Source organism: Aristolochia californica, unplaced genomic scaffold (assembly GCF_029961685.1).
Source record: "Aristolochia californica isolate CCGP_79_NKW_82.1479 unplaced genomic scaffold, dmAriCali1.0.hap1 SCAF_5, whole genome shotgun sequence".
Lineage (NCBI taxonomy): Eukaryota > Viridiplantae > Streptophyta > Magnoliopsida > Piperales > Aristolochiaceae > Aristolochia > Aristolochia californica.
Genome location: NW_027182214.1, coordinates 39,601,191 through 39,628,935, shown reverse-complemented (window position 1 = coordinate 39,628,935; position 27,745 = coordinate 39,601,191). Strand labels below are relative to the sequence as shown.

At 38.2% G+C, this 27,745-nt stretch overlaps 5 protein-coding genes across 7 annotated transcripts; 3 read left to right on the top strand and 2 right to left on the bottom strand.

Annotated features, from left to right (window-relative positions):
• The first annotated feature begins 255 nt into the window (after window positions 1-255).
• Window positions 256-4,333, top strand: LOC137966346 (uncharacterized). Its single transcript, XM_068812929.1, has 7 exons — window positions 256-552; window positions 632-823; window positions 1,902-1,971; window positions 2,101-2,432; window positions 2,845-2,986; window positions 3,070-3,195; window positions 3,715-4,333. Exons 1-7 carry the CDS (start codon window positions 531-533, stop codon window positions 4,097-4,099), a joined length of 1,269 nt encoding a protein of 422 aa, XP_068669030.1. The 5' UTR covers window positions 256-530; the 3' UTR covers window positions 4,100-4,333.
• A 6,823-nt stretch (window positions 4,334-11,156) lies between these two features.
• On the top strand, window positions 11,157-14,508 carry LOC137965323 (O-fucosyltransferase 19-like). The gene is made up of 8 exons (XM_068811635.1): window positions 11,157-11,630; window positions 12,614-12,686; window positions 12,781-12,851; window positions 12,943-13,031; window positions 13,123-13,255; window positions 13,347-13,579; window positions 13,723-14,199; window positions 14,295-14,508. The coding sequence occupies exons 1-8, from the start codon at window positions 11,157-11,159 to the stop codon at window positions 14,506-14,508; spliced, it is 1,764 nt and encodes a 587-aa protein (XP_068667736.1).
• A 732-nt stretch (window positions 14,509-15,240) lies between these two features.
• LOC137966188 (fructokinase-like 1, chloroplastic) lies at window positions 15,241-17,511 on the bottom strand. Its single transcript, XM_068812733.1, has 2 exons — window positions 16,491-17,511; window positions 15,241-16,204 (listed from the first exon to the last, which is right to left on the bottom strand). Exons 1-2 carry the CDS (start codon window positions 17,379-17,381, stop codon window positions 15,512-15,514), a joined length of 1,584 nt encoding a protein of 527 aa, XP_068668834.1. The 5' UTR covers window positions 17,382-17,511; the 3' UTR covers window positions 15,241-15,511.
• A 3,166-nt stretch (window positions 17,512-20,677) lies between these two features.
• LOC137965797 (uncharacterized) lies at window positions 20,678-24,755 on the top strand. Of its 3 annotated transcripts, XM_068812144.1 has the most exons (3): window positions 20,678-20,881; window positions 21,202-21,470; window positions 24,203-24,755. In XM_068812144.1, exon 3 carries the CDS (start codon window positions 24,205-24,207, stop codon window positions 24,436-24,438), a length of 234 nt encoding a protein of 77 aa, XP_068668245.1. In that variant the 5' UTR covers window positions 20,678-20,881; window positions 21,202-21,470; window positions 24,203-24,204; the 3' UTR covers window positions 24,439-24,755. The 3 variants fall into 3 exon arrangements, with proteins under 3 accessions (XP_068668245.1, XP_068668244.1, XP_068668246.1); XM_068812143.1 differs by lacking the exon at window positions 21,202-21,470; XM_068812145.1 differs by lacking the exon at window positions 21,202-21,470 and having other exon boundaries at window positions 20,678-20,898.
• Window positions 24,756-26,980: 2,225 nt separating this feature from the next.
• On the bottom strand, window positions 26,981-27,708 carry LOC137966507 (heme-binding-like protein At3g10130, chloroplastic). Its single transcript, XM_068813146.1, has one exon. The coding sequence runs from the start codon at window positions 27,603-27,605 to the stop codon at window positions 27,006-27,008; it is 600 nt and encodes a 199-aa protein (XP_068669247.1). The 5' UTR covers window positions 27,606-27,708; the 3' UTR covers window positions 26,981-27,005.
• Between the last annotated feature and the right edge of the window lie 37 nt (window positions 27,709-27,745).

The window sequence follows — 27,745 nt, the reverse complement described above, 5'->3', positions numbered from 1 at the left end:
GGATAAAGTCTAGATCTGTTTAGAGCCCTGTTTTGGAGTTGAGCCGAATCAATCTAACTCGCCCTATAGAAAATAAACGTCAGGATAAAGGCCAACACAATAACCCATGTCACATCGTCGAAGTTTCAGGGCAACTTCTTATAATAAAAAACAAAACCCCCCAAAGATAGTGAAAAGAAATGGATTTTCTTTTTTTAAAGTCAGCAGCTTTATTAGACTCTCTGCACTTGGTGCTGAAATCTATGCCAAGAAAATTTCCCCAAAACGACTCCTAACCTTGCGGAAGTCATCTGCGCTATATGGAGTTACTACTAGCGTCCGTCGGATTTCACAGCTTTCACCTCCCCGAGTCCAATTTTCCCCATTTCCTTACGAGTATTGCAGGTTTCAACGACTAGTTTAAACGTGTGGGCCAGCGGATTAATCTTATATAATCGCTTGCTGCTGCTGCTGATAATCAATCGTCAGTTGGAGTTGGATTCCTTTGCAACGAAGAGTCTTCGGCCTCTGGTGGAAGTCTTGCACGAGCAATGGACGTGCCTCTCCTTGCTGGTAAATGCCTCTCTTCCCTGAATCCTTATTTTTTCTGATTGTCATTTTTCATGGTGTCTGAAACTTTGTTGCCTTTTAGATAAAGAGAAGGAGAAATGGGGTTCTCCTTCGTACGAGTATGTTGAGAGGGTTGGTTCTGTGTATCCGCCAGTTTCCTCTATCGCGGCGGATGTTAGCGTTGAAGAAATACGATCGGCCTCGTCTTTCTCTGATTACTATCCCCCTTCTATCCATGGCGCTCTCATCAGCTCTCCCGAGCCTGCCCCCAATGGTATGTTATATGCAGCCAACATTATTAAGCTATACATGTGATTTCTTGTGAAACTTTGGGTGGACAAGATTGCAGAGGCTGCTCTAAGTCGGTTTTATATCGTTTTTAATTTGACCCTTCTCTGGTTTGGTGCTCTAGTTGAGGAATAGAGGTCTCCTGAATCATTTTGAGTGAAGAACGGCGATTCCTCAAAGCTCCTGACGAAGGTTTCCTCCCGGTTTTAACACCCAAACTGCCCATTCACGGAGTTTTAGTCGCAACTTAGCTGATGGGGACTATAGAGTTTGAGGAAGTCTGCGATAACAAAATAGAAGTCGTATAGGATTCAACTATTATGCAATAATGGAATTCTTTTCTCTATTTTCCTATCATTTTGGTTCAATGTTCTTGTAGGAACGCATGCCTTTGCAGGACTATTCTGATCATATGGTGGTCCTCTGATGTTAGTTCATGGGCTATGAAAATGTTGGAAAGCTTCAGTGGAAATTAAGATGTTATTTCTTGCAAAGGAGCGTTTTTTTTTTTAATTTTCTCCCCCCTCTTGTTTACTTTTTTCATTCTTTCATTGCTTCTGTCGTGTGGGAGTTTGGAAAATTGCTTTTAACTGGAGATCGAGTGGCAATTTTTTTCTCGGAGGGTTTTATCTTTTTCTTGAGGGAAAACAAATGTGGGAGTTCTAGTGTATATCTGCTGATTATAACATGATTGTTTTATTTATTTTATTTTTTGGGAAATGATTTGATATTTGGTTAATCAAGAAAGAAAAGGTTTTTCATGCTTTACTCTAGTTTCTTTGGAAAGTCATGGGTAACTCAGAATGGACTTATAAGAACAGAGATTTTATATCTCTTTTGAATTTATTTAAATTTGTTAAATAACAACCTGCAAGGAAGTTTTTTCATCTATGATTTTGGAACTCAAATGGGATACCGGTGCACTTGAGGAACATTAATCTTCATATCAATGATTCGAACTTGGGTCCAGCTTTACTGACCATAGGTTGCCACCAAATTTCATTTTATCACATCCATAGAAATGTTTCTGATACTTGGGTAACTTTCTATGTAAATTGTGGCAGAACAAGTTATTGTCTACCCAGGTGGATATGGAGGGAATACGGGTGGAAGAAATTCACAGGCTTTTGGAAGGTATATTTGGATCCTTGTATGGATTTCAAATGATCCTTACGTTGATAGTTCTTCTATTTGAATTGTTTGAAATTTCTTATGAACTCACAGACTAGGTACTCATTGTCATGTGGTGAATTATTTTGATAGGCAATTACTGGATGAGGTAGAGATTCGTGAATTACTCATCGATCATGTTGGCCACCGTTGCTGCTGGGGTAGTCGTCCAGCTCGAACATGGAAAGTTTGTGCAGTAGAGGACTGCAATGTCTATGTTGGAACTCTAGAAACTTTTATTGAGGAAAGAGAAACTATGAGACAGATACAGCCGTACCTTGGTGGCCAAATTGATGGGAGGCATAATGAGCCTGAGCTGGGGACATGGGAATTGGATTTGAGGTCTGAATTCCCTCTATTATTCATTCCACATAAAGAAACAAGGACTAAAATACCTCATTCTGAAGCTGTTGAGAAATGCTCAGGTAAAGATGACTCAGCAAAAGTAACTTTTTTTTCTTAAGATGTTGTCAAAAGAATTGAAAGGAAGCAACTGGTGAGAGTGCCCTTCTGGACATTGCAACATGTTCTGGCTCGAGGCTTTTAAAATTCTTAAGATAAATACTTATATATTCTAAAATATTATTTTTCCAAAATTTAATCATCAAGTAAAAGGAAGGATGGAAATTTTGGTTCTTCTGAAACTCAGTGCTACTTGTGCTACTCATGACCTTGACATTACGATATCTCGAATAACTGTTTTAATGGAATTGGCAATCTGTGCCTTTCACTTGTTGTTTTCTGTCAATAATCGCCTGTGCATTTCTAAGGCATGCGTTGAGAGAATAATTATCTTTGATGTTGTTTCTTCTTTATTCTAATAAGTAAAACTAGCAGGTTGTGAAGGACGAGGAGACGTGCCATGTCCTACATGCAATGCAGCACTAGAACCTGGATTTTACAAGGAAAAGCAGATGACCCCATGTTCTGCTTGCCATGGGAGGGGTCTGATTGCTCACAGAGATGGTTCTGACACTAAGTAAGACGATTCTAGCCACATAGAGAAGATTCGTCATATTTGAAGCTCATAAGTTCACGGGACTTTTTTCTTGTTATATGCAGGTGCTTGAACTGCAAGGGTGAGGGAAAACTTCCATGTTTAACATGTGGATCTCAAGGGTTAATCAAATGTGACACATGTGCAGGGAAAGGTTCTCTGCTCACATGCAATACTGCTGTTGTTAGATGGTACCTACTCCTCTTTAAATTTTTTGTTGATTGATTTATTTCTATCACTTGAGATGTCTGATAAGTTCAAATGAACCAAGTTCATGGATTGGCTTTTTAGTTTCAAATGAACAGCTCATGTTGAGTGCTATTCCCTTTCTGTACTTTAGAGCCCAGAATTTGCAGCTGATATTGCCAAACTCAAAGGATTCATCGTGGCAAATTTATTTAGAACAGTTTGCCACATCTGTTGCCTTCACTTTAAAGAGTATCACTGTTAAAGGACTCTAAGATGGGCCTCAAATTATACTTCAAAGCATAAAGTTACCTTTACACTAATTGACCATGGAGTATGCAGTAACTAGGCAGTGGCCGAGCCAGAAATTTCTGGAAGGGCGTAGGCAATGCGGCAGAGGGCATTGTTGGTGCAATTTCACCCTGGCTCCACTCTTGCATGTAGAGATATGAGGATTGCTTGTATATCTAGTTCATACTCGGTTAGTGTCATGACCTACATATAATCTACTTGAGTTCATGCAGGAGGACGCTTTCTACCCGAAAAGTGAGTGCATCTAGTGGTGCTGCCTCAGTCCCAGATGACGTATTCCATAGGGCCAGAGGAGTACAACTATGTAACACCCAAGCTCACCAATGCACACCTGCCTATTTCGCGGACTCTTTCCTTCTCAACAAATTCTCATCAGAGGTTATAGCAGACAGGCCTCCAGTGCCACCGACTGCAAGGGTTATATGTGAGAGGCACACAGTCTCGGTTGTCCCAGTTACTCGTGTCACCATGACGAAAAACAACCGTTACTTCAGTTTCTACATAATTGGACTGAGCAGAGATGTGTACATAAAGGACTACCCCTCTCAGTTTTGCTGGGGACTTTGCCCTTGCTTGGAATGGCTGAAGCTGTGGTAAACCTGCATTCAGTGATGTGGAGGGCATTCAGTATTATTAGTTTACTACTAAATATTTCTGTCAACACTGTTCATCAGTATGAGTGGCATGAGGCAATGTGTGCTCGTTCACGTTGGACTTTTCCCTGTTTTAAGTCATTTTGTGAATAAATTCCAATCTCCATTATTGGATCTTTGTCTTGTGTGCGTTGGGTGATGCTCCTGTAATTTGTCATATGGGGAAGAAGAAATTGAAATAAAGGTGAACGAATTTTATGATGTCTTCCTTTGTTTAACTTGAAGCTGGCATGGATGATGAATGCTTGAGGGTCTTAGACTTTAGATAAGGTTAGATTATTTGGAATCTTTGGGAAGCTTATGATTATCTAAGCTCGTCAAACTGACAAGAATTTAGGCTATTTGGTTGGGTTAACCTAATAAATTTTTATCTCCTATTGTTGAATTTCTAGAAAAGAAAAAATCTTAACTTGTTATAATTTGAATACATGAGTCTTTATTTATAATATAAGAGAGTAGTAGAATCTAATTACAATTAAACTATCTTTGTTCCAATTATACCCCCAAAGTCTAACGCTTAAAATACAAGTCTTAGTATAATTAAACAACTGAATATAAATAGAAGATTAACATAACTAAAACACATTTTAATTGAAACCCTTCTATGAGATTTATTTCCATAATAATTTTGGATTTGTAAGACTTCTTATTGTGAAAGTCATGTAAAACATTTTTATATCTGCTCCCCAACACTTCCCCTCAAACTGGAGTTTATAACTTCATTTTGCAATGAAAAAGATTATTGGTCTTCAATTTTTTTTTTTTTTTTTCACATACGCAATTCTTCATAGATGCAAAAACTTCATTTTTTATGCCTCCCTTTCTTGAACATTTTGGTTACACAAAAACTACTCTTTCTGGATTGATCGATCATGCTTTATATTTTTAGTTTGTGCACATAAGGTTGATCGATCATTGGCAAATGTTGATCAATCAATCAAGTGCCAATTCTCTAAGTGTGTTTTTAAAGCATGATTAAAAATTATCCTAATTGATTCTAACCTGTTTAAAATATGTGTATGTATCGATAAAACATGTAGAAATAGAATTTTGTCCTAAGGCTCCAAATATTTTCATTGTACCTCAATTTAGAAGGTTTGGCGCTGCTCTCTTACATAGAATGATTTTTTGTGATTACCCAAGACTTTCTAAACTCTAGTATTCAATTCTTTGCTTCTTCTTTTTAAGGGTGTTTCTTCACGTTCACTTTGACACAATTGTATAGTCTAAAGTTTTGAGAAGCTTTTGTCGGCTCTTTGCATAGACCTTTACTTTTGTGTCTTTTGAAGGATTTGCATCTGAAATGCTAGAATTTCTATTGTTAAATCAATTAAGTTTTTTATCATCAAAATCAAGATGAGAGTTATCATTTGGTCAACATGTTATGCTATTTTATTCACGATTATGTAGGATTATTGTACTTCACTTCTATAGGTCTTGTAATTTTGTATTAAGAGGATATCCAAAAAAATTTTTTGTACCTGCCAAGGCTATGCATAAAGAGAAAGTTGGAACATGAGATGGATATGGTGTTAAGTCTTTGTTTGGATGAGTATTGAAGCACTGTCATGTGTTACCTTATTCATTCTTAAGTTACTTGAAATATATTTCTTTCTTTTGGGTTCTACATAAAAGCTAAATTTTGGTTGATACCATGTGGAACGAGATGCAGATTACAGATAAATAATAACTCTTGTTTATAGGAATAGAATCCTTTAGAATTTTATACTTAGGTACTTACACTTATCTCTTAACTATTATGGATTGAGCAAATATTTGTTTGGTTGGATTTGTGAGATTTTGTAGATGTGTTCATAAGTTTTAAACCATAAGCTGCCATCAGGTCTCGAAGTGATTTACAATGAAATTATGTCTTATTTACTTGTCATCTATTGAATTAGAAGCTATGTGTGCACATGTAGTGATTGCTTCTAAGATATCATCGCATGCTATAGTAGTGAAGGAACCTTTGGATTTTGGGCTGAGAATTTTGTTATGGGACTTGAATGGATGATCTTATTTCACCTCACCTTACTTAAGAGTGTGGAATTGTGAACATGCTTTTATAAGACAGCTATAAATTATTTGGACTATATGGGGTTATGTGTGTGTGTTTATATTTATAAAAAATAAATTATTAATATGTGAATTGTGTCCCATATGTTGTGGGGAGTTTGGACCTCAACTGGGTGACTAGGAGAGGATAATTATGCCCTATCTACAATGGGGATTCTAAGTTTCAATTGAGTACCGGAAGAGGGTTATATGGACCTTGTCAGGATAATGGCAAGATGATGTGGACTTTGCTTGGGACGCCTAGTGGGGAATTTAGACCTCTTTGGGGACACTGATAGAGGGAAATGAATATGAAACTGACCAATGCTATGAATGTGGACTTATTAAATCTGGCTCTGGAAATATTGTGCCTCACCTTAAGTAAGGAATAAGGACCTTGATGGATAATTAAACGATGGTATTATGTTGTGTATAATGCAACCATAAGAACCTTATTGGTAATCAGCAAGGATATATGTGTATATAAGGCAACCATAAGGACCTTGTTGGGTGACCAACAAGGGTATGTGTGTGTGTGTGAAAGACAACTATTACATTGATATTTGACTTTTGAAATGAAAATGTGGTATAGTAAGTAAATGTGTAAATTATTCACGTTTTGTATCAAGTTCTTACTTGTAAATAGATTGTTGTTGTGAGGCATCGGTTCCCTATTTGGATGTCGAGTAATGATTTTTAGTCCATGTGATGAATGACTTTTGTTAATAGTAGAAATATCAATAGGTTTAAATGTATGGAGTGTTTACAAATCGAAATCGAGTATTGAACTTTGTGGATTGAGTTCCCTTGATTCTTCGTTTGTTCATTTTATTTTAATTCCTTAGTGACCATGAGTAGGACTTATCAGGCAAAAGCTCACCTATCTATGTAGATATACTTTTGAGATCAATAAGGGAGTTGGTAACATACTTCACTCATGGGGTGAAGCACATTCAGAGTCAGAAATAGGAGATTTGGGAAGGTATAAGGACTAAGTATATTTGGGCTATTTTATGTCCATTGTAGTTGGAAAATTACACCTTAGGATACTTAGAGATGTGTTATGTAGATTACAAGGAAGAACATATGATAATAGGTCATTCAATTTATGCTATATTTTCACGTCATTTAGTAGTGCTCGTTGAGAGTATGATGTTATTGTAGGGGCATAATGTTGCAATGATGAATGTGGTAAAAAAAAAAGAGTTACAATGTTTGGAAGAAATATTGTCATGCTAGATGTTCTATAGATTAGAATCTAGGCATGACACCCACAATACATAAATGATTGATTATTCATTAATTGATTCTATTGAACAACAACCACTACATAATCTAGTCTATTGAGCCACGATCTCTTGTAGAAGTGCCTCCTCCAGTTGTACAACTACCTTCATAAGAGGTTGTTGATACAAAATTGAGAAGATCAACATAATAATGAATTAAACCAACAACTTGTAGTGACTATGTGGTATACTTATAAGAATGTGAATATGAAATTGGTATTGAGAATGTAACTGAGATGTTTCACAAGTAACGAGTAGCGTAATTCCAAAGCATGGTACAATGTCATACAAGATGAGACGGTGAGTAAAAAACTTTTAGATCGCCTAGAATTGCCTAATGGGGTGACGACCATTGGTTGTAAATAAGTCTTTAAGACCAAGAAGGATTCATTAGGCAATATTAAGTAGTACAAGGCTAAACTTGTTGCTAATGGGTTCACATGAGACATGTACTTTATGCAAAGTTTTAAATGTAGGTTGGAGGCCAATCTCGATTAAAATTATTGGGCTCGAACTCAATTATAATTTTAGGCTCGAGGTTGGGCTCGACTCGAGCTCAACTTCAAAATATTTAAATCAAGCCCAACTCGAACATAGGCAGGTTTGGGCTCGGCTCAATTCGATACAACCCTTAATGGTGCTTCACTCTTTCGACTGCTTATGTCTCTCCATTAAAAAAAGGGTCATTCTTCCTATGACAAATTTTTCCCTAAAAAGAAATTCCTTCACCAAATTTGCGTGTTTTTATGGCTTTTGAAATTCTATTTTTTTATTTTTCTCATTGTTTTTTATTAGAATAATAAGAAACTTAAGCTTTATTAATGCCCCTAGATGCAACGCAAGAAAAGTTTTTATAATATTTCTCTCTATTGGTTTCTAAGAAATATTTAATTTAAATTCTTCTTCGTGCCCTAGTAGGAATTGCTTATGGATTTAATAAGATTTTTCATTAGATTTTTTTTTTGTTACTAGATTGGTAATTTGATTCAATTAAGACAAAATGTCATGACCTAATTGAATCCACTTATGAGGGTCTTGATATAGGGATAGTAAGGGTTGGTTTAGAACTACCTTTATTATAATAATTGAATCACAAAATGTACTTTATTATAATATCTATAATAAGAACTACCTTTCTTAATGATTTTCCAAGGTCTCCTCATAGAGAGATTAGCATATAAAACCCTCATAAACCCCACCCCTCCCCTCCCCACCCCACCTTGAGACGGCATTTTTGACCTTCAGCATGAGGTAGGTGTGGATGTGAGATGGAATCTTCTGAACCATCCCAGCTTCAAGGAATTGAGTTCCGTGACTGGCCGGAGTGTCTGGACGACAAATGGGCAACCAATTCATGTTTTTTTGTTAAGGTCTGTGAAAAGCAGGAGACCAGATTAGGCGAAATTCCAATACAGAAACGACGGTTTCAAAGGAAAAAAACTCACTCATCCGGTTGCCATCTCTGCCTTTCTAGTCAAGAACTCGAAGCAATAATCTTGCGTAAATTCCATCGAAAAGTTGGAAACCCCTTTGAGAGACAAGACGAAGAAGGCAACTTGTCGGAAAACACCAACACTCCGATCTGGCACCTCACTGCGGGAGCTAACCTTGCCACGAAGAAAAAGGGCATTACTATTTTGAGTTTTCTCAGATCCTAAAGCAAAGACTCGCCAGAAATCGATAATGAACTCATTTCACGGAAGAAGCTTGTGTTTGGCTGCAATCTTCGCCGCCCAACTGCGGACGAATCTCAGATGATGCGTCAGTTTTCACTACTTGAAGTGTTCAATCACTTGTCTCAAACTTCCATTAAACTCACCTGCTTTATCATCATTTATTTTTTACAAAGACAAATCTGTCGTTTTTGTTTTGTTTTTTAACTCGTTATAGTGGGAGAGAAAGACTTGCGCCTCCACTAAGCCACTAAACCCACCTCGGCGTGATAATACATAAGACACGTGTATGTCTAGCATCCATTTTCTGTACGTGCAATGATCTCCGAAACGAATCACCGAGATCCTCCCACTCCTTGTGTACGGCTGGATTCCCCCTGCCAACCATGCCGCCACGTGACAGTTTCTGTTTGCCGCGTAAAGAACAAGTCAATCATCAATAGACTGCGCTAGACTCAATTCGTTTGTTAACTCAACTCACCCGGGTTACCGCCGGACGAGTCGTGGGTCTCCACTACCATTCCAAAAATTTGGCAATCAAAAGGGAAAGAGACAAATCCGGTCAGTTTCGCAATTTCACGCCATTCCACTAGGCACTAATTCTGCGTTTCGAAGAATAAAAACACAGTGGGTGGGCCCACCGAAGACATCGATCATCAATTTATCATCCACTAATCTCCGGGTCTTGCGTTGATGAAGCATGATAGGGCCCACCACTTTCTACAATGGAAAGTAGGTCTCCATTGGTCATCATCGTCCCATTTTAGATCCCCTGACGCATACCTTCCATCAGCCGTCTCAAAGAAGAAGAAGAAGAAGAAGCTCGCTCAGTTAGGCCTGCACTGTATGGTATGAAGTATATACGTTACCTTCGAAATGGAAAACGCCAGTATTGAGTTTTCTTCCCACTTTCTGCGGCGGAATTTTACGTGTCTTTTCTTCCTTTAACGGAGAAAAGCTAAAAGATATCTACGGGAGGAACGTGAAGGACGCTTCTTTGCAGAAAAAACAGATAGATAAGAAAATTGAGAGCCGACATTCTTCCTTTTTTTTTTTTTTTTTTCTTTGTTTAATTTACTCCTTCCTTTTCTTCTTCCCGTCTTTAATGGAGCGACGGACCTCGCGGTTCTCACCGGCTCAAACCAGTCGTAAAATTATAAAGATTTCCGATCTGTTGAGGAGCAGAAAATGAATTTACACGAACAAGGAGAGAGAAGCGACTCCTCCAGTCGGATCCAGCCAAATGTCTGGTGGATTGGAACCATTAAAAGAGCCGGGTCTAACTTTAACGTCCGACTGAAACTGAACCATTTTCTTGGAAAGATGAGTTCTCAAGGACATGAACTTGTAAAAGAGTAATTATAATGATTATTTCATAAACGAGGTCTTTTAATTAATGCTGACCCATCAACTGGTTCATATGATTTAGAAAGGCAAATAAAGTTTTAGAATGTTATATAGAGAGATCAATAAAAGGGTCATTCGCGATCGATTCTTTACCCAGATTGAGGAAACTACATCAAATGTGATCTGCAAAACGTGAAAGTTGATTTAGGAAGAAGCCTTTTTAAGATGGGGAGGGGACCCACAAAGGGTTAACTGAAGAGTTTCTGTTTCAAAGACGAAGGAATGATTCAGAAGAAGCAACTTCCCAAACTGTAATCAAATAATAAAATCTGAGATTAGAGGAAATCTTACTTATGTAAGTCTAGACTCCATAGATTGCCATACGAGTAAGCGCTAATTTTTCTAAACCAGCAATTCTGGTCTTCATCTCCGCTTATAAAAATCAGACACGACATGGGTCATTCCCGAAATTATCAGACTATAACGAATTCGAATAAAAAAAAAAAAAAAAAGCAAAGAAACTGTAACGACGGTTCTCTCTGGAGCGCCATCAACGACGCTGCGCGCGGGTTTCTTGGCCGCTCCTTCTGTTCTCTCTTTCATCCTACCTCTCTCTGTGGGAGAGAGGTTTGCCGGTGAGATGTCCAATTGCATTACGGCATCTAGCAGCAGCAGCCCCAGAGCGTTCGGGCCTATGGCTCGGCGACGGGTTGCTGATCTTCTCGATTCAGAAAAAGCGGATCCTTCCGATAAAGAAGAAGGCCACGGCCCGTTGAATCAGTATTTCGGTCTCCGACGTAGGCTGTTTTGTTTGCCGCAGTGGCTGCTTATTTGGGCAGAGGCTACGGTTTTGAGTTGGAGCATGTTTGTGCAATCCATTAGATCTGGGAGGAACCTCGGGAGACGGGTTTTTTCGTGCGTGTTCACGCTCGCGATCATTTTGTTGTTTTTGAGATTGTCTTTGATCGATAGCAATGTGGATGTAAATATGAAGCAGGGTACGGAGAAGGGAGTTATTATTTTTCAACATATGGTGAAGGAAGAATCGGGTTTCATAAATAATGCGGTTGCAGAGACCGAGGGATTGGCGAAGAATAGGTTTGTCAAACTTCCGGTGAGAGCAGCTTCTTTCTTTTTATATTTTTCGTTTCTCCGCCTGTTGCTTCTTCTTTCGGTTTGTGAAATGGCGGTCCTCTGTTTTTTTTTTTCTCCTTTTTCATTCGACATTTTGGTTTCTTTTGGTATGCCGTGATACTAATAATTTTTTTTTTTCACGAATTTCAGTTTATTCGGACAATGAATCTGAATCGCTGTTATTCGGATTTCTTGGTTCTTGTTTTGTTCTTTTTTACGTTCTCTCTCTCAAACCAGTTTTCTTGTTGGATGCTCTAAACTGGGCGCACCAATGAATTATGGGTCAGAGCCTTCGGCAGATTTCTTTCTGGGTAATGGTTCTTGGTTTCTTCGAGCTGATAACTTTTTTTTCCCGGAAAATTTTCTCCAGGAGGAGACCAGATGTTTGAGTGACAATTTTGAGGGGAATCTTTGTCCCGTCTTTGAAAAACATTCCTCGTCTATTTGATGAATTTGCACCTCCTCTTGGAAGTTTTCTTGATTTCATCACCTGATGCTGGCAATCGAAAACGAAGCTTTTCTTAATGCTCTTGATTTCATCACCTGATGATGGCAATCGAATACGAAGCTTTTCTTAATGCTCTTGATTTCATCACCTGATGATGGCAATCGAATTCGAATCTTTTCTCTGTTATGCCTCGGTTTCTGTTCCTTTCAGATTTGATGTTATCTGTCGTCTTTCTATGCATTTCCTATGATCTTCTCAGGTTTTCTTTTTCATTCTTGGCTGCTTGTCATTGAAAAATGTCGTTTTTTCTTTAAAATCTGTCCGTTTGCATTGGTTGGGAGTTGAGGAGAGCCTCAACATGAAGTACGGTACTTTTATTCAAGTTTCGATTCGTAGTTGAATGATCGTTTGACCCTAACATGCATTCTAATGGGATCGAATTTAATTTTTTGTCTAGAAATGTCTTGAATTTGTGACATGGAGAAAATTTCTGACCCTTACTTTATTCATTACAGACTCCGGAGATTTGGATGAAACCCAACAGCGATAACTTTCATCAATGCATCGCTCGACCCAGTAATCGTATAAGTACGGCTACTGTTTTTATCCCACATCTTCTGAGCGAGAAAGAAAATGAAAAATCGACAGGACTGACATGGGGATTTCTTTTTCTTTTCTTCAGGGAGTGGATCTGGTACAAATGGGTACCTTCTCGTACATGCCAATGGCGGATTAAATCAGATGAGAACAGGGGTATCAGTTATAACCCTCTAACGCCTTTCCATTTCGTTGTCTATATGATGAATACCTGGGAAATGATCTTTGTCCTGGTCCAATTTTTCAGATATGCGACATGGTCGCGGTAGCGAAGATCATGAATGCGACTCTGCTTCTTCCTTCCCTCGATCATGATTCCTTTTGGCTTGATACCAGGTAAAGAACCTTTTCTTCGCAGCACGCTGATGACTGGTGTTTTGATTGTTTTTGTGGATCATATATGATCGGAATGGAACCGAAATTGCAGTGATTTTAAGGACATTTTCAACTGGAAGCGATTCATAGATGTCTTAAGGGACGATGTCGAGATAGTGGAGGCTCTCCCGGAGGCATATGCTAAAATGAAGCCGCTTGTGAAGGCACCTATTTCCTGGTCCAAGGTGCGAGACCTGTACAACTCGTTTATCTACCCAGAAATTTGATTAATCATCAGACTCCCGTTTTTAAAAAGAGGGACCTCCATTTTCGCAGGCAAGCTATTACAGAGGAGAGATGGTTAACTTGATGAAGCGGCACAAGGTGTTGCAGTTTACGCACACTGATTCTCGTCTGGCGAACAATGGCCTTGCAAATTCAATCCAACGTCTTAGGTGCCGGGCAAACTATGAGGCACTCCGATACTCGGACGAGATTGAAGAATTGGGAAAGACACTTGTGGATAGGCTTAAAAATAATGGCAAACCCTTCATCGCTCTGCATTTAAGGTGCGTCTTCTCTTCGGTTTTCGCTATCTGATACGCTTTCATCTGGTCGAAATTTGATAAAAAAGAAATGAAAATTTAGCTTCTCGACGAGAGGGCCTCCCAGTCGTTTAAAAACTGATCGATGAGAAAATTCACCATTGCAGATATGAGAAGGACATGCTGTCATTTACGGGTTGCAGTCACAACCTCACGGAGGAGGAGGCGGAGGAGCTCCGAGTCATGAGATACAATGTAAAACACTGGAAAGAGAAAGAGATTGACAGCAAGGAGAAACGAATTCAGGGGGGATGCCCACTCACTCCCCGAGAATCTGCGCTTTTCCTCAAAGCTTTGGGCTACCCTGCATCTACAAACATCTACATCGTTGCCGGGCAAATTTACGGAGAAAACACGATGGCCGCTCTCCAGGCCGAGTACCCCAACGTCTATTCACACTCTACTCTTGCAACCGTAGTGGAATTGGAGCGTTTCAAAATGTTTCAGAATCGACTCGCAGCCTTGGATTATATCCTGGCCCTGGAGAGCGATGTTTTTGTGTATACATATGATGGCAACATGGCTAAAGCAGTGCAGGGTCACAGGAGGTTTGAAGGTTTCCGAAAGACTATCAACCCTGACAAGTATGGCTATGTCGTCTCTTTACAGACTTTTCTTTTGGATTTCATGTTTTCTTCAGGCCATCAGTATGAACTTGCTGATTCTCTCTTTTTAACAGGCAGAAGTTCGTGAAATTGGTCGACGAATTGGATTCTGGGGAAATCAGCTGGGACGACTTCTCATCAAAGACGAAAAGATTACATGCTAATAGGCTGGGAGCACCATACCCAAGACAACGAGGAGAGACACCGAGAGTGGAGGAGAATTTCTACGCGAATCCCTACCCAGGTTGCGTCTGCAAAACAACGACCTCTATGGAGGGTCGAAACTAGCTCTAAGCGATCAGCTCGGCGATGAAGCGATGAAGCCCCCTGTCATTCGCTTCTCGCGCAGCTGAAATTTAAAAATTCTTGCACAGGAAAACTCGTTGCATCGGAAGATGTCATGGGATAATTTAGGCAAATCTCTATACTTTTCCGCCGGTTTGGCAGAATTTGGCAGTGGGAGTTTGGTTTGAGTCAGCCAGAGGATCTGCGTCCACGTAAACAATTTTGCTCTTACGAGTCGGATAACACACAGGGTGTAAAGAAAGGTAAAGGAACAGAGTAACGTAGTTTCAAAAAGCAATGTTTAGTCAGAGAATCCAAGATCGCCTGGAGTGGGTGGAGGAAGAAGATGTTTGTATATTTTACTGGGGTTTTTATTTTTCTTTTTCTTAATTTTGCTCCCACTCCCATTATTTATTCTTGGACTTCCACTCGATGGTCAAATGTAGCTCAAAATTGAGCTTATCTGACAGATTTTCAATAATATAAATCCTGCAAATCTTCTGTTAGCAGACAACATCTATCTTACCGAGGCAGACTTTTGTTGCAGTAGAAACCTCTACCTACTGAGTTAATTGTTTAAAAATCATTTTGAGTTCAAGCAGCTTAAAAAAATAAATAAATGAAGAAGAAGATGAAGAAGAGACCATCATTAGCCTGTTCTACTGAATGTGGGGGAATGAGACTATGTTGTAGACTTATTAATATGTTACTTGACCATCTTCATCCCTTGAAGAACACAGATTACTAATGCTAAGTCTCAGTGAAACTACATTCTAAATGCCCCAAACCTTAATGGCTGCAATGACCTAGCTGAACAAGTAAACAGAAGCACTTGGAGAAGCAGTTTGCAAGCAAATAGGTAAGTGAAGCAGTTTGATTTGAATACCGTAAATTCCAAACAAAAAACTCCCTGTTTGGATTTGGTTATACCTAATCCTTTTTTGTTCCAGACATCTGAATGGTCTATATTTCTCCATTCCTGCAGTACAAAATGGTGCCATGAGGTCTACCACATGGAAGGCACATAAACCTGCTCTTTCAAGTTCTGGGTAGCACTTTCAGTTGGAAAACCTCTGACAGCACCTATAGTCCACTGTGAAATAATGCCTGCTGCAATTGCAAACCTCAGCTGCCTCTCCAACAAATCCTGATTTTCAAGCATTTCCGGATGCATCGTTAGCTTTCTCATAATACCTGCCACCAAAGTATCCCCTGAACCAGTTCTATCACATGTAAAGGGAGTTATAAGCACATCTTCTGTCCCTACTACTACCCCATCAAATACAGGACTGTAATAATGAATTCTAAGCGTTCCATCGGTCACAAACAACATTTTTATTTGGTCATGCCATAACAATGAAATCTCTTCCCTCGTATAATGGTAATAATCACGTCTTCTTTTCGTCTCCTCAAAGGATTCTGCATAGTATTGGGGCCTGGTGTTTCTTCTCTTCTCATAATAATCCTCATCTAGAAGAAATTCTAGCTCTTGTTTTGTCACCTCAATTATATTTGCCTCGTTCCAGGCTTTCCTGATTACCTCCCTTGTTTGCTCACGAGATTCCCACAATGGCAGCGGCAAATTCAAGTCAAAAAAGGTTAGTCCACCAAATTTCTTTGAACATTTTATTGCTCTAAAAAGGCTTGAGTGCATTGAAGGAGATGTGAGGACTCCCGAATTGAAATGGAAAATTCTAGCCTGCATAGAATGTTCAAAGACAATAAGCACTGGCTCAGCTCAATGGAAGAAAATAAGCACAACAAAAAGAATATCACTTCCAGATTTGGTTTTATGATCATCACAACTTCCACATTCATCAGATGATCCTATCCGGCAAGCCCTTCGTACCCAATTTTCAGGCCTTCGGTTCGGTTTAGTCATTATACATTTTCCGACATTTAGTATTAGGATTTGTAGTTTTGTTTATTCCTAGTTTATCGTTCTAATTCTGAGCAAGAGAAGAAAGGTCTTTGTTTGTGCCTACCTCTTTCAACACCGCCAAGTTCAGCTCTGTACTACGAAGAGAATCCTCTGCACATTCAATCTTCACCTCTGCCTTCATTTTTCCATCTTCAAACTTAATCTTCATGTATGAGAGTGCAGTCTTGGATGATCCATCAATCTTCAAGGCTCGAGTTTGAACCTTCTCCTTATTTAGTGTTAAAACTAAATCATTCCCCAAGTCGTCGTCCCCAACTTTCCCCATGAAGGCTGCTCGGCCGCCAAGTCTGACGTGAGAGATGGCAACATTTGATGGCGGCCCACCAGGCGCCCTAACGAATTCCGGTGGATTCCATTGCAGTCCCTTCCATGTGGAGTACTTGTCCGGGTGCATTTGGCATTCGGAGACCCGAACTGTCGGAACAAATTCTCGCTGAGCGGCACCAAAGCAACAGACTAATGGGGGAGATTCATAAGGGAAGTCAATCCCGTCATCGAAATCCTCTTCCTCACCCTCTTCATTTTCGGGCTTTTCTTTCACTGTACTTACTTCCTTACTTGAGATTTTTTCCTCAGCGTCACTGTCATTAACTTCAGATTTTTTAGAACGCCTAGGTTTTCGGGTTGAGGGCGAACCTGCTGCCTTTTTCCTACCTCTTCCGGTAGATTTCTGCGTTTCTAGAGCGCCATTGTCGCTATTAATGACGGCTCTTGGTACCACCATTTTCCGGGACTCCTGAAAATACGAAGCCAAAAACGAAACCGTTTCTGTTGAATTCCGGATAATCAATAACGGTGTCCCACTTCCGCAATAAAATCGACACAAAGCTTGAGCCTTTAGACATTTTTGAAAACTGTGAGCTCTAACCGTCGCTATGCCAGAACACTGCGGAGCTGAAGCACAGAGAAAATACGACAGCTGGAACGACGCCATTAAAGTATAATTAAACGAGATCAAATTACGGAGCTCGTCCGTTTTATCAGCGCTAGGACTTTCTCTTCGCCTCTCCTATCTACTATTGAGCTTCGCTGCCATGGCGCGGCGGCCTTTTGTCGAGCTGTTGCCTGTTATCTCCTCTGGTATCTTGATGACGACCAGATGGGCACGACTACTTTACCCTGTTCAATTTATACGATTCAAGTTGGAGTTAAAAAAAGCTTAAAAGTGACCATACGGCCCTCCGGTTCAACCCAAGTTTATGGACGGTGACCCGGTTCAGATTTTCATTTTACTTATATAACTGTGACAAGATCTTGTAACATTTTATGCATATTATCTACTGTATCTTTTGTTTAGATATTTTATGCAACTTCTAAGTCTTGGACTCACAAAGGGTTTTACATGTATATCTAAGCCTGCAAACAACCAATAGTCCTATAAAAATATTTAATTATGTTAACATGTTATCTTATTAAAATTATACTCATAATAACAATTACTTAAGTCGATAAATTGATATATTTACACATAGTTTTCCGTTATGTTTTATTAGAAAAAAATGTCACTAAAATGCCAAAATAGATAATTGGGGCCTTTCAAGAATAGAGGCACTTGTTAGGTCCCGTGAGATACAAACCTAGAGGGATGGGTGAATAGGTTTATACATTTTGATGCCAAATTTTATTTTTTTATACTCGGCCTATGTGCTCCCACTTTTAGTGCTCTCTATTTTGTAATTTTTATTTGAACTAGCCATTCATACAAAAATAAATAATGAACACGATGATCAATAGTGGTTCATTTTAAGTTCATATCAATTTGATCTATATTTAAGGAGATATTCACATTGGAAGAATCGAAGGTCATGTTGGTATCCTATTGCATGCGAAAATCCGAATTTAAGCCAAATTTTTTGTTTCACTTTTTGAGTTGTTATTATTGATCAACAATATCAAGAAAGTATCTCATGATCTACCCTTGGAAACTTTTGTTTGTTAACTAACAATATCTGGAAAGAATATTTATAAGATCATCATATTTTCAAAAAATTTCCTTGATTTATTTGTCAAAGAGAAGAAAAACAAGACACTTATGTCAATGACTGCTAATTAGTTGGTTTAATATGTCTAGCTCTCGGTTTGGTGTCTGAATTAATCACTATTGCAGTAAGTGTAGATGCAACATCCATTATTGTTTTTTTCACTCTTCTCTTCTTTTGACAAGACTTTGTCGCTGCTCTTGGAACGAGCAATACTCAGTTTAGTTATTCTTTTTTAGAAGATTAACAACACTTGGTTCAACTTATTGACAACTTATTACTTGGTTCCAGCTAATTATTTGGTGCACATCTTCCTTATTCAATGATAGACTTGTTGTGGATTATCTCATGTGCCCTTATTACTCTTAAAAACTTTTACTATTTACTGGCTATCCGTTGCTATATAACAACATATTTGGTATGAGTTATTTGGGCATTGGCTCATTACTGCAGTTGTTATTGTGTCTCTTTGATTAAGACATTATTATTGAAGAAGAAGTCCTCAGTTGTTTGCCTTGGGTTCATTATTTGATGACTGTTGTGTTCTCAACCATTTTTGGTGCATTAGTTCATATCATGAAGAATTTGAATTATCTTAGAAAATAAAGCACATGATGGGCCCATCTTCATCTTATCTTCTTATTGATTCCCTATTACCCTTTTATTATTTGGCAGCCTTTCTCCTACCATCCTTTATTTGACTCTCGTTGACTCCCTTTGGCCAACCCTTTTTGGTGTGTTGCTATGGTTGGTCTTTTTTATATGGGGGTGTTTTTAAGTCTATTGAGACTTTTTATTGGTACCCTTGGGTTTTTATCGTCGTCTTATGAATGATAAACATTACCCACTTTATTGATATTATCACTATATTTGTTTGAAATCATTTGAGGTTGGTTTTGACTTACGTTTTATCACCCATTTCTACACTTTGAGAGTCTGAGTCCGGCATTGTACTTATCCTTGGGACACCGGAATGGAGGAGATTATTAATACATCTATGTTATTTATTTCAAGCTAGGATCACTACCATTACCTCCCAGCTTGAGGGGGAGTGTTGGAAGATATGATGTAATTAGAGTGTCATTGATGTAATTAGTTTTTGTTTTATGTCTCTTCTTCACTCCTACTAGGGTTAAGGGTATAATTATAATATTGTATTTTATGATTTATAAATAGAACTTAAGGGGGAGGGTTTGGAACAAGACCATAACCCTATTTTCCTCCCCTTTTCTCCTTCTCCAAATTTGCCACTCTTACTGTTCTTTTCTTAAATCTTCTCTGGACAACTTTGCTTCCTCTTCTCAATCCTTAATCCTCTTCTATTTTTATCATACATCATGAAATCCTAAGTTTCAACACTAATAGTGTACATTTACCAATGAAATTTGAATTTTGTTGCCAAATGATAATATTTTTAAATAAATACATAATTTAAATTGTTTCTTGACAAAAACTTTTGCCATTTAGTGTACATTTACCAATAAAATTTGAATTTTGCTACTAATGCATACTTTTTTTAGTAGCAAAAACAATTATTGACGAAACAAATTTTATGCCAGAGTCCAACTTTCCACCTTTTCGTAGGAAAGTTTTTTTCAAAGAAATTTTAATTTTTTGCTAAATGTCATTTTTGTCGATGAAAATAAATTATGTCGTTAATAGTTTTGACTTTTAACAACAAAATTCAATTTTTTTTAGAAGAGTGACATTTAGTGGTGAAATTAATTTGAAGAGAAAAAATTTGTTGTATTGAGTAATTTTCCTTGTAGTGTGTGTTTGTTGTTTAAATTATTACTTGTATTTGAATTTTAATTGTGAAGTTTAATTAACGCCTTACATAGAGTCGGCAGGCGGATTGTTTAGGGTGCCTATATATTGACTATTATTTCATTAAGGATAATTTTGAGATTTCACACTTGTAATTCGGTTGCCCTAGTTTTCTCCTAGGGTTTGGACCACCGTTATAATGATCATTGAACGTGTATAAATATTGTGTTTTCGTGTTTGATTATTTATTCTTCTACGATTATTATTACTATTGTTAGTATCGAATTAGGGTGTCTAATTCTTAACAAAGTCAACTTTACACATTGATCATTAAAATATAGATATACATTAACTTAATTAAAAAGGAAGGAGAAATTAGTAACAAAGTTAATAAACTTATTCATTCCATCCTCTAGGTTTATCCCCCACCAAACCTAACACTAATCTCACAATACAAGGGCAAACAAATTGATAGTGTTTGTTGAATTTGAAAGTACGAAGCACTTGGAAAAACTTTTAGCTCGAGGGGAACTAGTTCATAGTCTTCCGCCTACCGCCCACCTTCTTCCGTCCACCATCAGCCATCATTTTTCCTCCTTACATGGTCTGGCCCATTTTTTTAACCAGTCTCTTCTTCCGCTGAAGAATATAAACAGAAGAGAAAAGTTGCCGCTCACGTGGACACCAGGTATGATGAATTCTGAGGTTCGTTTGTCTTTTCTTTCTTCCATCTCAATTTTCTTTCGGGACTGGGAACAATTTACCAGTTGGATCTATGGGTGTCTTTCCGAGTAAAGGCCTAAAGGGATGCTTTGTGATTATCTTCAGTGTTACTCATTCTTGGATTCGATTTGTTTGGAATCAAATTTCTTCTGGGGAACGACATTCTGTATTGAGATCTGGGAGTATATTTTTTAGTTTTTGTAACCTTTGACTATGGATTAAATAGTTATGGAATTAAATAATTTTTTTCTTTATATTAATTATTCTTGGTTTCTCATGGCGGAGGTCACTCGACTACGGGGACCCGCGGGTCTCACGGATTTTTCACGGGGACCTCTGGTTGTACGAATTTGTCAGGTCGGGTTAGAGTCTTAGGGCCGAAGAATCCACCTGCTGCTTCTCTCTAGCGCTTGTCATCTCCAGACATTCTAAGCTCTCTGGTTAGAGTATAAAGTCTCTTGACGGAGGGCTTCCTTGCCTTTGTCATCCAAATCAGGGGCAGTAGTAGTCAGCGCGATCGTTCAGATCTGAAGTGACATTTTATTCCGTTACAGGTATTCATTTGGGGGATTGTTTTGATTTGATGTGAATGTCTCGCTTTTTTTTTTTTTTTCTTTGTCTCCCAATCAGTGAAGCAAAGCTATCTGTTTATATGCAATTTGTGGTTTTCTCGACGTAATTGCGTAGTTTGGTGTGTCCTATCCCCATGGGGAATTTGCCGAAGGCCAGAAATACTTTAGGAGACCTTGTAGGACTGGACTGGACTGGATTGTCTTCAATTCCTCTGGCACTATGTGGGATTTGTATTTGTTTGGATAGATAAGCAGCAAAGTAAGTGATTGTTTGCTGATTGAGGAATATAAAGGCTAGCATTTTAGTGATTGCTTTTTGTGAGTTGGCATGTTAGGATGCAAACAATGAGTTGGGAAACTTGGGAATGCATTGATGGGATTGCATATCCATGAAAGTTCTTAAGGTGATACTTCTGCTAGGTTATTAGAAGGTAGACTCTTGGGTTGATTGAGAAGCTTCTTATGATTGTCTGGAGAAGCTACTTATCTTAGTTTCTCTACTGAATTTATGTCAGGTTGGTTTCTCTTGCTGTTGATTTTGTTTCTTTGTTATTTTGGTTCTACTCGCAATCACCAGGTGCTTAAATTTCTGGCGATTGTGGTTCATTATTCCAATTCTTGGGCTGAAGAATTTACTTAATTTTGCGTTTCTTTTTTTGTGTTCTTTTTTGCTGCTATCAGAGAAACCACTTGTTAAAAGAATTCTTCTCATGACAACTGTTGTGTGAAGGGGAGAGAATTGAATCAACTGACCTTAACAACTAAAAATGTTTTTGTTAACCATCTCATGGTGTCATTGTGGTATGGGCATCATTATATCTAGGGCATAGAGTGTAATAACCGCTTTCATGTTATTTTTCTTCCTATGAATAATAGTGTAGAGCAGACTTAATTATATGCCAATTTATTTATTATTCAAGAATCAACTTCTATCTTTTGAGTTGGGTCTTTGATTCAATGGCCACACGAGGAGTTTTCTAGTTTGAGGTTTTGGTTTCAAATGTCATTAGGATTACAGGGTGTTTCCTCTAATTTGTAGGTGTCAAAAAAAAATCTGCTTTTTGGGTTTCACGGTCATTTTTGCTTGTAGGTTTCCCAAATGTTACTTGGTTTGTTATGTTGCTGTTCTAGTTTGTTTAGGCTTGTTTTTTATGTGAAATGATCTCTATTTTTTTTATTTTTTGAATCAACAGTGTACCCAAAAATTGTGAACTGGGCTAACAGATATTTTTTGTGATCCTGGCCTTATCTGTTTAAGCTTGTCATTCGATAAATATGTGGAAATGTTACTTGTGCGTGATTAAAGATTCTCTTACTTTTCGACATCATATTAAAACTGTAGTGGTTATCAGCCGATATTTTGGGTGAGCTATTCCTCGCAAGCTTGTTGTCACACAATTCCTATTTCTGCTATCTGCCTCTCATGATGAAGTTTGACTGATTTGAATTAGGAAATGCAAGTTAAGCCTCATAATAAATCATTCCTATTACCTATCCAGTGGTCACGAAGAATAACCTTCTTTCTTTTTTTTTTTTGTGCTTCAAAGTGAATCATGGGATTTCTTAACTGAAAAATTATATTCTAGGATGCTGCTTTTATGTTATCTTTATTAAAAAACAAAAAGTTAAAATTGCAAGTTCCAAAGCATCAACATGATTCAGTTTGAAGAAAGTAACCAGAATCAATTTCTTTGGCTGCTGCATTGCTACCCCTAACATCAAAGTGAAAGATCATTTTAGTTTTTTTTCTTCTTAGTCTGATTGATTGTGGATTTATGGTGTGAAATGTCATTGCAACATATGAACTATGACATCAAATGCGTTTGGTACTTAGCTTATGTTGCTGAACTGGAGTGGCAGGGGAGAGTTGTGAGTGGTTGCTGCAGTGGAATGGTGGAGGAGAGTCATGAGATGTAGCAGATGATTGTAGGATTTGTTATAATTGGACCACCCAAGATTGATGTTGCTGCTCTGGCAACATTTCAGTGCATAATTGCATGAAAATTTTCAAACATCATTCTGCATTGAGCTTCTGGGTTCAATGTATCTGTGTAATGTTAGGTTGTTAAATAGAAAGCCATGAGAGAGGCTGCCTGTCAATAAAGATTTCCATGGCAATTAATGCAATGAGGTTTGCCATCTAAGTTACTTTCATTTAGAAGCCAAAGCCGAAATGTTCTTTTCTGAGAAAGAGCAACCTTGTTTGTAATGTTTATGATATATGCCTATGAACTCCAGATATGATATTTATTATGGATTTGAGGATCATGTGATTTTAGGATTCCCTCTGGGCAGAAACTGAAGTACAGGGGACATTTTAACTGGTTCATTGTGTATGTTCCATGCTGCAGTTAAAATGAAGTATCACAATCCCTGTGCAGAGTCAGCTATTGGTGATGATTTGTCTTCCTTTGGAAGGCCAGTCCACTGTATTATTACTAAAATGTTTGACTGCAACAGTTTTGTTCTCAGGATTCATATTTGTTGTCGGTTATGAGCAATGTGCAGTTGCTTTATTAACCCTTATTGACATTTTCTTTGAAAAAGCCACCATAGTGAACTAAAGCCCCACATGCTATTTTTCTCTTCAGTGGGAATTTTCTTTAGAGCATTTATGCTCCTTTTTTCACAACTTTTCTTCTGAGTACTTTCCATTACCTGAGGTTGTATAACTAGTTATAATAGTTGAACTGAAATGACTAATGGCTGTACAGGAATGGGTCTGTGGACGCTGCTTGAAGGTTTTCTCCTGCTGGCAAATGCATTTGCTGTGCTGAATGAAGATCGTTTCCTTGCTCCAAAAGGATGGAGCTTTTCTGAATTCTCAGGGGGTGGGTCCAAAACTCTCAAGGGACAAGTGATAGGACTCATATATGCGATCCAATACCTAAGAGTGCCCCTGATAGTTCTTAATATTATTACTATAGTAGTGAAACTGGTATCTGGCTGAGATGGCTTAGTAATCATTAGAACCTTTCGTGAATGTGATGAATTTTGGAGTTCTAGACGATGTTTTTAGAATGCATATTGTACATTAAAGGGCAGTCTGCATGGATCCTCACTGGTGTTATGTCGAAGGTTTTTTTCCAAGTAAATTGGAAAATGATGTTTTCTGTAATGAACTGGAAGCATTTGCTTCCGAATGAGATCGCTATACCTCTTGCCTTAGATCACCTGACACTGACTTGTTACAAAACAACTTCATAATCAGTGTCAGGCGTCTTACATAATATATATTTGATTTCTGTGGGACGCCCACCCCTTAAAGTTCCGATTTTACTTCATATTTCAGGTAAATAAGTGACGCCAACGAGCCCCTACTACTGCTCTTCCATTTCTGGGTTCATATCATAATTCACAGGGAATTATTGAACTATATTGCCCTTCCGTTCCTGGGTTCATATCATCATTGACAGGGAATTATTGAACCATATTGCCCTTCCGTTCCTGGGTTCATATCATCATTGACAGGGAATTATTGAACTATATTGTCCTTCCATTTCTGGGTTCATATTATCGTTCTATTGGGATTATGAACTCACTCACGAAGACTGAAGGCTGATAAAGTCGAGAATTATACCTGGCCGGCAGAAAATCATGAATAGTTTGGAAAAGAAACTGTATGGAAGAGTTTGATAAATCCGAAAATGCAATTTTTTTTCAACAGATTTCCAATGGTCTCTACTTGAACCTGCCATATATGTATTTACCACTGTGACAAATCAGCTCTACTGCAAACCATAATATACATCAAAGGACCCACAACATTAGAGTATAGTACCTTGAACATGTCATTCCTTTTTGTCTCAGTTTTTCAAGCACTACAATTATAGGTTTGGATTCCTTCATGTTGAACTTAGCGAAAGCGTTACTCAAATATCATTTATGCGATGGCTACAACTTCCCATATTTCTTACCTCCACAGATCTCTATACCTAAGATTTTTTTTTTTGTTTCACCTGGATTTTTCATGTCAAACTCCATGCATAGTGCTTCCTTCATGTTGAAAGATACGATGTAATTAGTTTATGTTTTTTGTCTCTTTTTCACTCTTACTAGGGTGAATAATATAATTATAATATTATAATTTTATCATCCAACTCGACTCGGTCACTTAACTCAATCTGACTTGGTCCCTTGGCTCTAGCATGATTATTATCTTGGATTATTGCCAGCTTATTACTCGATTTCAGCTCCTTATTTGGTGCACATCTTCTTTATTCAAGGATGGACTTATTGCAGGTTATTTCAGGTGTCTTTATTACTCTTAAAGACTTTCATTATTTATTGATTATCCATTATTATATAATTTCACATTTGGTACGTGTTATTTGGGCATTAACCCATTTTCTCTATTGTTATTGTGCCTCTTTGATTGAGACATTATTACTGAAAAATGGCTCCTCAGTTACTTGCTTTGGGTTCATTATTTGCTGACTGTTATCGGCATTGGTTCATCTTATGAAGAATTTGAATTCCTTAGGAAAATAAAGCACATGATGACCCCGACTTCTACACATTATCTTCCTCATTACCCATTACCCTTTGGCAATCTTTCTCCTATCGTCCTTTATTTGACTCTTACTTAACCCTTTGGTTAACCCTTTTTTGGAGTGTTGCTTTGGTTGGTGCCTTTTTATATATATATGGGTGTTTTTATTGGTACCCTTGGATTTTTTATCGTCGTCTAGTGAATAACAAGTATTACCCACTTTAGTAATTATTATCATTATATTTGTTTAAAATCATTTGAGGTTGGTTTCGACTTATCACCCATTTCTACCATTTGAGAGTTTGTGTCCAGTATCATACTTATCCTTGAGACATCATGATAGAGGAGTTTATTACTACGTTTATGTTATATGTTTAAAATTGGGATCACTGGCATTATCTCCCAACTTGAGGGGGAATATAGGAAGATATGATATAATTAGGGCATCATTGATATAATTTGTTTATGTTTTTTGTCTCTTCATCACTCTTACTAGGGTGATATAATTATAATATTATATTTTTATCAGTTATAAATAGAGCTTAGAGGACACAAGTCTATAACCTCATTCTTCCTCCTATTTAGGATGTAAAAAAAAAAAAAAGGGGAGCTTTAGAGGATGTTAGTTACATATGTGAGTATAATATTTTTTACTTTATTTGTACTTGAATAAATTTATACACCACTTTTATGTCTATATTTAACAAGAAAATATGTAGGAGAAGCTGCTCCTAGAGGAATAATGACGAGAAAATTACCCAGCAAACCAGTCGCCTTAGATCGCGCCACACCGTCGCAAACAATGAAAACCGCCTATTGGAAAAGATTGTAAATTATTACGAAGCAATTTTATTTTTGAAACCTCTTGCCCAGAAAAAAATCCGAGATGTTTCAGGCCTGTTAATTCCCATTGACAACACGAGAGCAACATCTATAATTCGTAAATGTAACTGCATTTTTCAGGTAAAAATGGAACATCCACCAGTCGCTACAATTTCCCTTCATCGATTTCTGAATTCAACTCATCATTCAATAGGAATCATAATCTCATTAGCCCTGAAGACTGGTAAAGTCCAAGGAGGATTATACCTGGCTAGCAGAAAATCCCCAATTACCTTAAACCCATCCCTCTCCAAACTCCCCTTCAACTTCTCCAACTTTTCCTCGATCACTTCATCAGAAGCCACTCCATTAAACCTCACCACCCCATATTTCCTTTCGCGTTCTCGTTTTATAACAACTCGCTCATCCACGGGGACGGGCACCTCCTCTACGCTTGAATACTTGGACGGCAACACAAACTGCATGGTGACCATGTCGGTGGACTTCGTAATAACGGGTCCCGTCATTTCAATCTTTTCACCGGCTTTTTCAGGCGTTCGAGTTATGACGGGAGCAGTCATGGCGATCTTTTCCGGCTTTCGATTCTGGGGATTCCCGAGTGCACCGATATAGTTTGCGAGGATGGTGAAGCCGCCGTCTCGGTTGCCTCGGAGCTGCGCAGGATCGTATGTGACCTCAGCTATGATAGAGGGAGAGTAATTACGGATTTCGTAATCAGGGGACTTCTGAAGTAGCTCGAATTTGGGCGTTTCGACGCCGATTCTGCCGAAAACAGTGCCCATTTGGTTCCGCTATCGCTTGGGTGTTGGTGATTGTGGAACTGGATCTTGCACAAGGTTGGAACGATGCAGCGTTGGAGTTAAGAGGAGGTGGAGGGACAAGCTTGTGGTCGTGGTCACTCCACGAATACGATCTTCGTGGC

Coding starts and splice junctions, on each gene's coding strand:
- LOC137966188 (XM_068812733.1), bottom strand. CDS start 17,381: ATGGCGTCGTTCCAGCTGTCGTATTTTCTCTGTGCTTCAGCTCCGCAG. Junction 16,205..16,490: donor ACTTGGCGGTGTTGAAAGAG/GTAGGCACAAAC, acceptor CATTCTATGCAG/GCTAGAATTTTCCATTTCAA.
- LOC137966346 (XM_068812929.1), top strand. CDS start 531: ATGGACGTGCCTCTCCTTGCTG. Junction 553..631: donor GGACGTGCCTCTCCTTGCTG/GTAAATGCCTCT, acceptor GTTGCCTTTTAG/ATAAAGAGAAGGAGAAATGG. Junction 1,972..2,100: donor AATTCACAGGCTTTTGGAAG/GTATATTTGGAT, acceptor TTATTTTGATAG/GCAATTACTGGATGAGGTAG.
- LOC137965797 (XM_068812143.1), top strand. CDS start 24,205: ATGGGTCTGTGGACGCTGCTTGAAGGTTTTCTCCTGCTGGCAAATGCA.
- LOC137965323 (XM_068811635.1), top strand. CDS start 11,157: ATGTCCAATTGCATTACGGCATCTAGCAGCAGCAGCCCCAGAGCGTTC. Junction 12,687..12,780: donor TCGACCCAGTAATCGTATAA/GTACGGCTACTG, acceptor TCTTTTCTTCAG/GGAGTGGATCTGGTACAAAT. Junction 12,852..12,942: donor TAAATCAGATGAGAACAGGG/GTATCAGTTATA, acceptor CCAATTTTTCAG/ATATGCGACATGGTCGCGGT.
- LOC137966507 (XM_068813146.1), bottom strand. CDS start 27,605: ATGGGCACTGTTTTCGGCAGAATCGGCGTCGAAACGCCCAAATTCGAG.